Genomic DNA, 14,550 nt, shown 5'->3' on the forward strand with positions numbered 1-14,550 from the left:
TTTTGTCTCTGAAACAGGGTATCCCAAACTTTATTTGATTGGATTTTTTAATCATAGTACCATGGAGAGCAGTCACAGTTAGTGGCAACACACACACGCACAAGCGCGTGTGCACACACACACACACACACAGACACACACAAATAACTGGTCTCTGACAAATAATAATCATTTAACAGGAAAGAAAAAAAACACATTAACACACTGAAGGAAAAGAAATCTCTATTTGACCAAACATGAATAAAACGGCAGACGTGTGTGAGAAAATTGAATGGAGCAATGCATGATGGGAATGACAGCAATTCAAGGGGGAGCGAGTGAAGGAAAAAATTTCCATTTGAAATGTCCAGCGTGGAAAACCAAGAAAGGTAAAAATACTAGCAATGTCCCCCAAAAGGAAATAAACTGGACTGTATGTCATTTGCCACAATAAATAAGTTCTTCTGCGCTTATTTTGTCTTAATAACAATGTACAGTATATACACAATAGTATTTCTTTCTCGACAAAACAAGCGTTTGATTAGTTCTTGTTTTCATTCCATAACGGAAAATATTGCCTTTTTCACCTCCATCCTTTTTTTTTAAAGGAGAATACCGAAACATACTTTGTGAAAGGAGTGTGAGGACCACATTATAACAGCAAAAAAGACCTAAAATACACAGAGACGCAAGTTGTATATTTCCGAGATGTAAAATGTATTTTTTTTTTTAAGTATCGATATTATATTTTTATTTTAAATGGGATGGCTGGTATTGATTATTATTAATCTGATTTGAGTGGGACCAATCAAATAAATGTTGCAAGTTAAATGGCAGCCAATTAATTAGTTTTAATAGTATTGAAGAAATTGAAGAGGTGTGGGGGTGCTGGAGCCTATTCAGTATTATTTAGTGTTACCTTTATGTAATTTCAGCGAGACAAAAAAGTTGTGGATATTTTGTTTTCTGCAACACACACACACACCATTAGGCTACTTGATACAAATATTTAAAAAAAACTATTTAAACATGTTAATGATTAGTTTTTGAATTTTGCAAGAAAATCATAGATCTGGAAAATATACAACTTTAATCTCTAGCAAATCAATACTTTTGTCTTTATCGTAATGTGCAAGTCCGTCTCCAAAAATGTTTTAAATGAGGGTAAAATAACCTGAATCTGTACAGCATTCGGACCCTTTTATGTTTTTTTTTTTTAATTAGGACGATGGTATACAATTGTCTATAATTCTACTATGTACACACACGCTAGCATTCATGCACTGTGTCCACAAGTAGCACGTTGACATTCCCGAAAATGATGGCGATTGATGCAGATAGACAAATCGCCGCCGCCTCCCGTTCGGGGACAAAAAGCGATGGAGGACAGATTAGTAAGACACCAGGACGATACACACGGATGCTCGCTGACCCACAAATCAACGAAATATGGCTGTAACTTCATTTGCCCTCTTTCGCTTCTAGTTCCGATCATTTCCCACCGTCGTCCCGGTTCCTCTTTTTGTCTGTTGGTCCGTCGCTCAATTAGTCATGAAGTGAACCAGGAGGTAAATTGTGTCTTTTTTTGTTGTTTTTTTAAAAGATTTTTCGTTTTCTGCTTTGTACAACGTGGTTGTTTACATTGTAAGCAACTTCAATAAAAGAAAGAAAAACATTTTCGCAGTAGCTATTTCACAGAAGCCACAAAGTCAGTGCAAATCTTTTTCCTTCATTGAAAAAAAAAACTGAAACAAATTGTCCATTCCTGCTAGCATCAATGCTAATCGGGCTAATGTTGCATTTGTGACAACTGGGAAATCGCAATTTCTCGTCAATTCTATTTCACTCAATTCCACCGAAAACTGCAAGTGTTTGGTGCATTTTTCAACGTTTATGAGCAAATATTTATTTTTCTGCACTTTTCACGAAATCTGTAGAGTTTGCAAATTCCCTAGCGTTCCTGAATGCAGCCTTAGCCCCGGCAGAATCGTCAAAACCAGTGGCAAAATGAGTTAATTCCCCATGAAAATACGAAGGCTATCTACCTAATTTGATGCAAACATCTACGTACGCGCGACTACAAGCTTTTCATTCCTGCGCTCAAACAAATTGGGCAAGCGTGCACCTTTTTAGTAAACCACGATGTTACTAAAAAAGTGGCGCAGCAAAGGACAACTTTTTACAGTGTATAAACCTTCAGCTCCATGCCAGTGAAGAGACAAATACATAGAAAGTTTTTAACGTGATTAGATTTTCACAAGCTCTTAAGAAGATGAAATAAATTTGCATTTTTTATTTAATTGATTATTATTTATTTTTTTTATGAAAAGACCCCTCGGCTAGAAAAACCCTTGTACGGTTGCTTGGACAGCAAATATTCGCATAGAAATATTTCCCTTTTGACAAAAAACAGGGGTAAACTGGCACTCGAAGGCCTTCAAGGAGAACTCCAAACTGGGGGAAAAAATCGTGCATCATGCAAGAGTCGGGCAAAGATTATTATTATTATCGTCGTTATTAAAACAGTAATTCAGTCATTACAGAATCACGCAAAATTTGAACTATTGGCGACATAATCGCAAATACACATTAAGAATTAAAACATGAGCAGAAAGTTCTGATCAATGATGTTGGCGATTAATATGGTCCGTTTTTGCCACGAGATGAATTTTTGTCAAAAATTCATATTTACTTTTAAGCCACCAGTGTTTCATTCACTTGAAATAGATTAATTTTGTTTTTATGATTTTTTTTTAAATGTATACATGTTTTTATGCATAAAAATAAAATTTATATTACATTTTAAAGATGAATAAAAATGATTGAAATGAAAATATTCATTTAATTTTTTTAAAAATCTAATTGAGCAACCATTCAATAGATTATTTCATGCGAAAGAGTAAGTCACTACTTTTTTATTGGGGGTAAGAAAAGAGAAAAAGATTATATATATATATATATAGGACATAAGTTTTGCACTTGATTTTTGAACTACTATTTTGTTTTGTACTTTTGTGTTACTTGTGCTCTAATTGCCTAATAAATTAGTTTAATAGGGGGATTTTCCTTAGCTGGCTTTTATTTAGAGCGCCTCCAGGTCTTAGTGAGAACATTTTTGGATGTTTAAATTTGACAACAATCTTTCAGCGCCATTGATGACAACAGACCTCCAATCCATTTTGACTGGGAGAGGCATATAAGCATAAATACAAATATTTATTCACCCTTCTCTCAACCAAAATGAATCTCTATAATGTCTATTATGTCAATGGTAGCCAATTTCCACATTTTTACTTTACAAAGACTTAATAAAAGACAAACCATGCCTGTTCCCCTTTAAATTAAACACTCCCAAATCTCAGTATACTTTTTGGGAGGGTGAAAATACGCCCTGAAAAAAACAAAAAACCCAAAAAGTGAAACTCAGATTTGATGGGCTGTCCATGCTAAAGTTTCATTATGTCAAGTTTATGGGCGGAGCCTTTAGACGGAACTGCGAGTGAGGTTTCAGGAGCGATGATGGATAAATGTAGGTCAGCCCTTAAGGATTCGGATTGGTCCATTGATCATTCATTATGATAGGGTTGTGGTTTAAGACACATAAATTTGGAGCGTCGCGTCAGAAAATGAGGTTTTACAGAGGGTGATACCTTAATAATTCATACATCTACATCGGTGGAAAACACATAAATTTTTCTATATATATTTATATACGTATTTATATATGCACTCGTAATACTCTAACAGTTTTAAACGGTACAGTGGCCATTTTGTCCAACCGGACGAGGCCTTATTAAAGGTATAAGCACGCGTTTTCATAGCCCCCCCTTTCTACAGTATCGAGCAACGCAAAAAAACGAACAAAAAAAAGACGTCCAGGAGAGCGCGGGAAAAACATTCGTAAATTCGCGAGTAAGCTCGGCTTTATTTACATCTCGGGGACGACCGCTCGAAAAAAACAAACGGAGGGGATACCTAACGAAAGCGCTTTCAGTCACACGCGGCAAAAAAAAACAAAACAAAGAGGCGAGATTTAGTTTTTTTTCACAGTACTCGACTACTCAGTACTTGAGTCCCTAAGCAGCAATCATGTCCACACACTCAAAGCGGATACCTTCAGGTTGTCTCGTCGGTGTGGTCCGCTCATGCATGGACTCACGAACGCAACCAATCCGTTTTGGGGTGTTTCCGAACTTTACCCGCTGTGCAAACTCAACGGTTGGCGAATTTAAGACGTTTTTCTTTTTCTTTCTTTCATTTTTTTTTCTGTAGTGGCTTTTCTTATGCGAAGTCATTCAATCAAAGAGTTTCTCCGCGTGTTTTACGACGCCGCCGGCACGGACCGCCTGCGTTTTGACCAGGAGATTCTTTCACAGGGACTTATTAGAAGCCCTGGATGTGGCAGTAGGCCTCCAGTGAGGAGAAGAGGATGTAAAGGAGCCACAGGCTGACGAAAAGCATGGTGGTCAGGGCCTTGGCAGTCCGCGGCCCGCCCAGCTCGCCGCCGATCTCGGGCCGCCGCCGGTACATCAGCATGCCCACGCAGATGAAGGCAAAGATGGTGAAGAGCGTGACGGAGAAGGCGAGCTTGCCCGGATCGACTCGGAACTCGTTATTCTTGCTCTGGTGGTAGATGGCGGCAATGGACCACGCCACCTGACGACAACGCGCAAAGCTTTAGATTGGGGTTTTGGTGGCTAAGTGAACGATGGATGGATGGATGACTCTGAATGGTACGTTTTTCTGCGACAAGTGGCCGTTTGAATAGGGAGGGTTTGGAAGTGAGTATTTGGGAATTGGGCGAGAGATGTATGAAAGTATTTTGTAAATGAAAAGTACTCACCCCGATTCCAAGGAAAACATTGACGGCGTTGGAGCCGGTCACGTTGCCAATGGAGGCGTCAGCGTACTGATCCTGGATGGCGGCCACCTTACTGGCAAACGTATCTGTGGAAAATGTATAGAAATGACTACTGTCCATATTCTCAGGAAATGCTAGGTTCTACAATCTACATACTTTTCTCACTATATTATATTTTACATAACTATATGAACAATTTCCCCAAATTCTCGGTTTATTCAAAAAATTATTTTGTTCAACTGCGACTGGAACGACTCTGGCAACTTCATCTCTATTTTCCCAAAGACAAAAGATGGCTTCCAAAGAGCAATCACGTGTTCACAGGTCAGCACCTTTGCTTGATCAGACCCTCATTCACAAGCGGCAAAGGAAAATGGATGCTCTTCCTTGAAACGTCATCCGAAACGGATGACGCTGGGAAATAAAAAAAGAGAGATAAGGGAGAATGGTGCGAGAGAGGTGCAGCTAGGGCGAGAGGCAATGGGCCAAAGGAAAAAAAAAGGGAAAAAAAGGACTGCACAGATAAATCTCCCAAGTCGCTATTAAGCTTCAAGGACCTTCTGCTCTCTTTGGTGGGCGTACACACACCATCTGCACCACCGTGTTTGCATTACATCTGATTTTTTTTTTTGGGCCAACGGATGATCGTCTTGCAGGGTCGCTTAATGGTGGTGATAGACGCAATTCATTTGCACTGCAAGGCCTCCCACTCCGAATAGATTGGACGTCCGTCATTGTTAATGGCAGCCACTTAGTGACATAACTTTAAAGCATTTAAAGGCAGAAGCAAGTTTTTGTGTGTGTTTCCTAAAAGCGAAAATAAGAGTTTCTGAAATGTCTAAACTAAAACTGTTCATGGATGTCTGGAGGACATTTTAATTATCATTATTTCTTTCTACAAAAAAATAAATGGCATAATGGAGTCTACTATCCACGCTATGCTGGCTAGGAATCATTGGCTATATCATTAATCCTTGATTACACAGTGCTTGATCAGTGGTCCTTGTTGTTTAAATAAGTTGGACTGGGAAGTAAAATTCAGCTTGTAAAAGCTCAGGTGTTTACAACCTCTACTTTTGACTTCCTCGCGACTTGTTCTATTGCTTTGGCGTGTGTGTGTGTGTTGGCGGTGATAAATGAGGTTAATCGTCACGGAAACGGCAGGGCAAGACAGTATTTATGAAGTGGGGAAAGCCAAATAACTGCAAGTCCGTTTTGCGGAAAGCCTTGCGTGTGTGCTAATAAGGGTAAATGGTGACATTTTTTTTCCATTTTGTGCACTGCACCATGTGTGTGTATGTGTTGTGTGTTTTGTTGTAATGCTTTGTAAGTCCACCCAATTCTGACATGACAAATGGTCGCATGCAAATGACATATTGTAATCACACAAAGCACATTAAAGGTGCCACTGACTAATAGATTAGGAATGGAAGCCTGAAAAAGTAAACTATGTGTAGTGACTTCATGAAAATGACATAAATAAAGCAAATACATGGCAAAACATCAATCAATACAATAATTTTTTTAATTACATTTTTAAATAAGATAAATGACTATTTTCCTTCATTTATCTTATTTTTTTAATATGTTTTTTAAAGAATTTCAAATAAGCCCACCCTATTACATCCCCTGCCCCATATGTGACTGATTGTCTTAAAGGGGCCGCTATGGTCATAAATCATTTACTGCATCGTCATTGCAGCTTGGCCTCGGATTTTCTTTTTTTTTCTTCCCTCCAGTCAAAAAAAGTGCGCAAGTGGAAATTGGAGAAATAAATCTCTTGCTCAAAATGGCTGCGCTGAATTGCAAATGTTATGCGAAGCAACACAAATCTCTTAAATGAGAAACCCGGGGGACGTTTTATGCTCGTAACAGCCTCGTCAAGTAGAAACAGGAAGAAAATCCAATAGGGGAATAGCACATTTACCAATGTGTGATGTCGAGACCCAACATCTCATCTTCGAAAATGCCCACAGTATCACATTTCAAAATGCTAAACTGCTGCATTTCAAAATGAACATGCCGGAATCCACATATTAGCAAAAATACTTTAAAAAAGTATGGGCGGAGTTTTAATGCACCATTACGGGCAGCCAATGAGTTAGAAAAAATAGTTTGGTTCTTCTGCCAAGAAGCACCCTCCCACAAAATCGATTATTACTCGTAGATGACCAATAAATTTGAAGTGGGAGGGCCATCGCTCCCTGTTCTAATGGATTGGTCATCTAGCACATCAATGGCAGTTAAAAAAAAGTAATTTTTCTGGCCAAGGTGCACTCTCTCTCCAATTACATGATCACATTGGAAGTGGGAGACTGAATTATAAGCAGGACAGTGGCTCTCGAGCTGCATGCGGCTCCCAACCAAAATAATTTTGTATATACTATGGCCTTTTTGCCTCATTTGATGTTATATTCTCTCTTAAAAGACTCAAATTCATCAGGGCCTCTTAAAAACAAATAATAAAATCTATTTATAAATGAATTTGGCAGATTGGATTGTTATTTTGTAAAGGAAAGATAGTGTTATGACATGGTTTTATATGCATATGTTTACTGAAAACAACCCTGCAACGATACATTTTTTTCTGGATTTTTGATAGCTCACCTGGTACCGACGTTCCCAAGGCGACAAAGACCACAGCGGTCACTGAGTCTTTCAGGCCCACCGTGCAGCCAAAGTGGCACGCCAGGTCGCCTGCGGACACACGTTAGAGTTAACGTGAGGTCGGCAAGAGTAAGCGAAGGCGCAGGCATTGTTACCGATGATGGCGGTGAGCAGTCCGATCATGCAGATGGACACCACGAAACACGCCCAGCCGTTCCAGTACTCGGTGGGCGGCACAAAGGCGAACAGGACCTTCCAGAAAACGGTCAAGAAGTGCATGACGTAGTCGAAGCACGACGGCAGCTTCTCCTCGCCGCATTCGTCATCGTCGTCATCCTCGCCTGTTCGAGTTGAATTCACAAGTTAATCAATGAAGGAACGCTGACATCAATATATAAATTATACATTTGAAACACTTAAATATTGTAGAAATGAGGATAAAATTAAGTGTTTGTGCATTTGGATCCGAATAATTGAGCCATGCCATTTCTTAGGGAAAAAGAAAACTCATCCAGACTTTTTATGTGGTTAAAAATAAATGTCGGGTTTTTTTTAAGGGGTCGACACACGGCCGCTAACCCGCTCATTAATTCCAAATGTAACGGCCAGGAGAAGGTCAGCCCACCCACAACCTCTGTGTCTTAATTATAAGGGCGGCGCGTCCACTGGGAAGCACTGCAATGTTTTCAAAAGGTTGACTTGAACCAATTTCAACTAAAGTGGTGTTTGCTAAATGGCTACCACACACACGTCCAATGCATTTGAAATGGGAGCATGGCAGTAAAGGAATGTTTAACATTGAGATATTCATACTAAAAGACATGCAATTTATCAGTTTGCAAAAAATTCCATTGGTTTATAACAGTAAGATTATTGTATCCTTTTTGGGAAAAGAAAACACAAAAAATACTAGTGCCATTTTATTTTAGCACATAAGATTAACTTTTGCAGGCCACACAAATATTGTTTTCAATTGTGGCCACTGTGCCTGGATTTTGTCTCCTATGGTCTAGTAAATCCCCTTGAAAGAGCACCTCAAGCTTTCCAATTTTTATCTTTTCCAACTTTTTTCCCACGTCCAATCCCCCAAGATTACATCTGCTAATCTGAAATGGTAATTCTTTCCAGATGGTTTGGCAGCTCCAATTTGAAGTGTGAACGTCGGCTGCGTCGGTATGACAACAGCCCCAAACGGGTGCGGGTGTCTGACTTGCGCTGACACGCTCATGTTTATATTCATGTGACGCCACCCTTGTCAGCTTTCCTGTCACACACACATACACACACACACACACTCCAGAGCTAGGTACCATTAATCTGATTGTTTGGAGTAAACAAGGCAAATTCATCAGTAAATGCAGCAAGTCAATCAATCAAGCCACAAAAAAAAAAAAAATTTGAAAGCCTAATGTTGACCAGCGTGTGTGTTTTGAATAATTTCATGTACAGACTATCTTTTTTTTTTTAAACCCTTGCAGGACATTCATTTAACTCGTTAGTAGCCATCCAATCGCTATGGACCTTCTCAGTCAAAATGGATTGGACGTCTAATGCCGTCAATGGCACAGAAACATGCAAATTGCCATAAATTCAACTTATTGTTAATACTTGGGACTGTAACTGATATGATTCCTACTTTCTTAGCATTTTTTTAACAGCTGTTGATATATTGCATTTGATTTGTCATTTTGAATTGCTTTTATGTTATGTACAGCTTTCTCTTTACTGCTGTCATTTTAAATCTACTTTATAAATAAACATTGGTTAGACTTGTAACCGGTGTTTATTTCTGTTTCTATTCATTCAGATTTCATTGATTTAGCATTTTTTTCATGCGCAGCTGGGTACGATGACAAATAGGCTTTTGTCGACTCAATGATGATGACAAAGCCTATGTCCGATTATTATTATTATTATTATTATTATTATTACTTGCGAATAACATTGCATCAATGTATACATGAAACTGTCTATTTATATCTACTAATAATCAATTTAGAAAAAAATTGCTAACATTTTTCTAAATGACCAAGAATAGCCACCTGTCCTATGAAGTGTTGATAAAAAAGTCACCTGATCCACATAAAGGTCTTGAGTAGTTAAAAAAAGGAAAAGAGTCACTTGCTCAATTAAACTGTTAAGTGTCAACATTTCAGCTTTCCACTGTCGTGACCCTGAAAGTATTTTTGTGGCATTCCTGCGCGTGAAAAGCCCTTCACCGGCCAATTGCTGCAGATTGCAAACACTTGAGCACTTGTTGTGTGATGACTTGCATTTGCTTGATTGTCACCGCACTGCAATCAAACACGGAATTCAACTCCGGCTTTAAAGTCAATCTATAGTAGCTCATCCATTGCAATAAAACGAGGTTCGAGGATACTAATTTCAATATCCAAAAATTCTGTCGAGTCACTGAACAATCAAATTAACTACTATCACCCTCCTATACGTGAAAGTAATAACCATTAGAATAATACTTCATCTTCAACAAGTTTTGGCGGAAAAAAAACGAACAAACAAACTAAGAAACTTTCCATCAACTGAGCCTTTTTACTAATACACGCACTGTAATAATATATTTCAAGTGGCTGTTAGCTGATTAATGTGATATTTAAAAGCTGTAGAGTAGAAGAAAATTGTTTTGGAAAATGTCACCCTTAATAAAAAATGCAAGAAGTTTCCAAAGTGGAAAAACAACATTAGATTTTAAAGATGACTCATGCGAGTGTACCATCTATTTCGTGCTGTGAAACAAAACGAAAGATTTTATCTTGAATCCAATCACTCAAAAAAGGTTTCTTGCATGTATATGTCGCCATCAATTTTATATAAATGCAGCAGATGCACTTCTGAAGCCCCAAAAACATCACGTGAGATGATTTCTCGGCCACGGTTCTTTGGTTTCTCCCTTGGTTGCCTGGCAACCAAAATGTAACTAGACTTGTGGAAGTGGCACCTCTCTAAGTCGACAGATGGCCTGACCTTTTTCATACATGGAAAAACATCAGCTTTGATCCAAGTGGTTGCTTTCATGGGAATTAGACATCATATTCAGGAAATTGCGTGTGCGTTAGCAGATTGCCATCTTACCTGCGCTCACAGTGATGGCCTCAATGAACTGGTCTCTCCAGCTGTTAGTCCCCACCAGAAGAGCCAGATTGGTCTTCTTGATCAGTTTGTCTACGGTGTTCTGTCAAAAAAACACAAGAATCAAGTTATTCTAATTGTTGACTCACAACACACAATTCATACATCTAAAACCATAGACACCCAAACCATTGGAACTGCCAGTGAATATCTATTCACAACATGAATATTTATCCATTATTAATAACAAACTAAGATCCCACACATTATACAATTCACATACATGATTGTCTATCATTGTTAAAAGCATGAACTTTTTGTTGGACAAAAAATAATCCCGCAATGTAATTTAGTATTTAAATATAATATATTTTATACAGATAAACTCTCAATTGAGATATGTATATATAGCATATATATACATATACTATATACATATATACATGTATATATACATATACTATATACATATATACACGTATGATTACATATACTATATACATATATACACATATGTATACATATACTATATACATATATACACGTATATACACGGTGTATCAAAAAAATGTACTCACTTTTAGGTTTTCTGGTCATTCTAAAAGTGAGTACATTTTTTTGTATATATGCACGTTTTATGTATATATGCACGTTTGTATACGTATACTATATATACATGTATACACGTATATACAATACACATATTTACATGTATGTATACATATACTATGTATACATATATTTCCAGAATACGGGATAAATAAAGTTATCCAATCCAATATATATAAACATACTTACATGTACACATACAGTTGGTCTTAACATTCAGCCATTTCTGTTCTTAAAGAGCCTGACAGGGGCAAGTACTGTAAAAATTGAGGTATTTAAAGCTACTTTTTTGCAGCCGATGGAAATGTAGCTGAAATAACAATTTTGCATATCCATGAACTCATGTCTCTCAATCCTTTTGTTTTTTTTATCATGTAATTTTCTTGGAAGCAGAGAGCCAAAGTTTCCTGGAACTTCATGTGTGTCTTTTTTATTGGACATAATTTATTCCACAAGTCATTCTAACGACAAGAACATTAAAAAAAAGTCTGCTTGCGTGCATATCTGTTCCTCTTTGTGTGTGTGCGAGGTTTTATCTCCACCCCTCCAAGATTCATTCAACACAATTAGAGTCCCGGTTCTTCCTCTGATGCGCAAAGAAAGGAGGAGGATAACGGTCCCGCTGCTCGGCTAATTAGTACCCATGTGTGTATGCGTAGGATTATTATCTCAGCCCTCAGTAAATGCTTTTTAAATGAAAATAAATAGGGAGCCTAGATTGGGTGACCATTTTGCTCCCCTTTTATGCGTGTGCAGGGTCTTTGCAATGTGGAAAGAAATGTCAATCAAAATAAGGTCTGGCGGCCGCCAAGATTGAAACTGAATGACGCTTTTGTCATGTCAACCGTCATGGAATTCATGGAATTTTTGCAACTGTAGTATGTGGACTTGAGTTTTTGGACTGTCACCCTAAACTGGATGATGCCTTGGTTGGACCCAGTTGACAGGTTGCCATGGCAACCTGTCAACTGGGTCAATTATGTGGCCTAGTCTGAACAGGACCAGATCTGATTTGGATACTTGTTTCAAAATTGTGTGACCAGTCAGCACTAAATGTAGATTTGAGCAGCAACACCAATAGAAACCGATTTTCCTGAAATCTGTGTGCAGTTTTTCCCTCATTTATAGCAAGTAAAACTTGCAAAATAGGACACATGGTGTCATGCAAATCATGCTGAATGTGTGGGAGCACAATTTGGCAGGTGAAGTGGCTACAAATGATGGCTTGTTATTCACGTCCATCTTCTTGACTGTCTCTTGTCTAAAGAGCGCGTGGGAGAGTAACAATTATTTCCCATGTATACCTGCCATCTTTGGTACATATTCAGTACATATTGCAGAGCTCTCTTTGAATGACGGGAATGGCGAAATCCTTTTTTTGTAGATTTAAAGTCAAATAAAATAAAAATTTGAGGTGAATACTGCAAAAAACAGCTTCATCTCCTCACTGTATTTTTTCGGTTATTCTCATTATTTTGATTAGTGCTTCCTTTCGAAACAGAATCTTACCTTGAACTCATAAGATTCCTCAATGATGACCTCCAGTTTGACATGATCCCCCAACATGGGGCGCCCCATCTCGGCAATGCGCTGCTCCTCCATGTCCTTCCCTGTCAGGGCCTCCTCTTCTTCCTTGACCTCCTCTTCCTTAGGCTGCTGCTTCTCCTCTGCACCAACACAAGACAGATATAGATCAGTTAGCTAACAATATATGTGATTCAGTGCCATTGATGGCACATTATGACAGGGAGGGGCCAATATACACTAAGTTTGGTTCTATTTTATTTAAATAAATGTTGTCCACCCAAATGTATTGGCCTCACAGTTCTGGGGTTGAGGGTTCTGATCCCAGGTCGCTCCTCCCTGTGTGGAGTTTGCATGTTCTCACCAGTGTTGAGTGGGTTTTCTCCGGGTATTCCGGTTTCCTCCCACATTCCAAAACCATGCAGGGCAGGCTGGTTAAACACCCCAAATTGCCCATAGGTATGAGTGTGAGAGTTTACATGAAAAAAATATGGATGGGATATCATAAAAATGTCATTTTGTTATCACTAGATGTCTCTGCAACATCAAGTACTTAAACAGGGATGTCATAATGCACAACACAAAGTGATGGTGCATACATCCCAGAAATAATTCATACGTGTATAATATGTATGATGTACATGTGCACAAATATGCAAAAATATAATGACAATATAATGATTCAAATCAATAAAAATGAACAAATTATGAGGTGAGTGAACACACACGGTGACCATTACTACATTCACCAGCAATAAAAGAAAGGACATGATTATTGATAACATATAAGACAAGACATGTAACCCATTAAAAACCCAGACAACACAATCGGATCCAATATTAATATTAAATGATTAATTATCAAAAAGAAGAATGAATGCTATTTTAATATACTTTGAACCAATAAAAACACACACAAATCACATTTATAACACTTCTACTTAACATGAACTCCAAATAATGTAATCCTGAAAATCTGTGTTTCATATATATCGATATATAAATACACTAGATTGTGTTCACAAGATTATCTTAATATTATCATGAGATAAAATGGCCCATATACCAAGACAATTCCTTTTTTTCCCCGTATTGCCCAGCCCTAGTTGAGTGTAATTGGTTGACAATAAAGTCAACGTTCCGGTGGCTACAAGGACAATGGGGTCCCCTTGGTTATGCTGCGCCACTTAAGCGCCGTCACTGTGCCTTTAAATACACACGAGTTAACTACACGTCCACAGACGCTCCTAGCGAAGGGTTGAACGACGCGAGATGGCTGTGACGACTGCAGGAGGTGGACAATTACCGACCTCTCATTTTATAGCACTCCATGGAGTGCACACATGTTCTTAAGTGAAGACTGCAATTTCTGTGGAAATTGGTGTGGAATGGCTGCAACTGAATTGAAATGGGCTCTTTTTAGTGTCAATGTTGAAATGATTGGAAGATTGGAAATAGGGGGCCTGAATCACCCATTTTTATGACAATCCAATATCAAGTCTACTCAGAATAGTTGCAGGTATTATGATATTTTTGACACAATTTGATCCGATTAAGGGTCTGGATCATTTTAACACGATGTTATGTATGCATTGCACCATTTGAAGTAATGAAAAATAGGGTTGAATTTTGACATTTTGATGCTGAAACGCTTCTTATATTTATTGCATGAATACATAACGGTTAAGTAATTGTAAAATAATGATGTTAGTTGATCCTAATTTATGGAGCACTTTTTGGAAGCAAATGAATTTGCCCTTCCCTGTCAAAATGAATTGGACGTCTATCAACGTCAAAGGCAGTTAGTGAAGAAGCTCATGTTTTCAAAAAGTGACACAAATTCATACAATTAGATGCTAACATTGCGTTTACGTAAGAGAGCA

At 38.2% G+C, this 14,550-nt stretch overlaps 1 protein-coding gene across 2 annotated transcripts in view; it reads right to left on the reverse strand.

Moving 5' to 3' along the window:
- slc8a1b (solute carrier family 8 member 1b) overlaps positions 1-14,550 on the reverse strand; it is a 63,610-nt gene continuing 49,060 nt past the window's right edge. For both annotated transcript variants that reach the window (XM_077729222.1, XM_077729223.1), the window contains exons 6-11: positions 12,653-12,810; positions 10,538-10,637; positions 7,603-7,788; positions 7,448-7,537; positions 4,823-4,926; positions 1-4,635 (exon numbers count right to left, since the gene is read on the reverse strand). In XM_077729222.1, the coding sequence (XP_077585348.1) occupies positions 4,363-4,635; positions 4,823-4,926; positions 7,448-7,537; positions 7,603-7,788; positions 10,538-10,637; positions 12,653-12,810 (911 nt within the window). In that variant the 3' untranslated portion in view covers positions 1-4,362. The remainder of the gene's footprint in view (positions 4,636-4,822; positions 4,927-7,447; positions 7,538-7,602; positions 7,789-10,537; positions 10,638-12,652; positions 12,811-14,550) is intronic.

The sequence above is a fragment of the Stigmatopora nigra genome, chromosome 12 (genome assembly GCF_051989575.1).
Source record: "Stigmatopora nigra isolate UIUO_SnigA chromosome 12, RoL_Snig_1.1, whole genome shotgun sequence".
In the NCBI taxonomy this organism is placed as follows: domain Eukaryota; kingdom Metazoa; phylum Chordata; class Actinopteri; order Syngnathiformes; family Syngnathidae; genus Stigmatopora; species Stigmatopora nigra.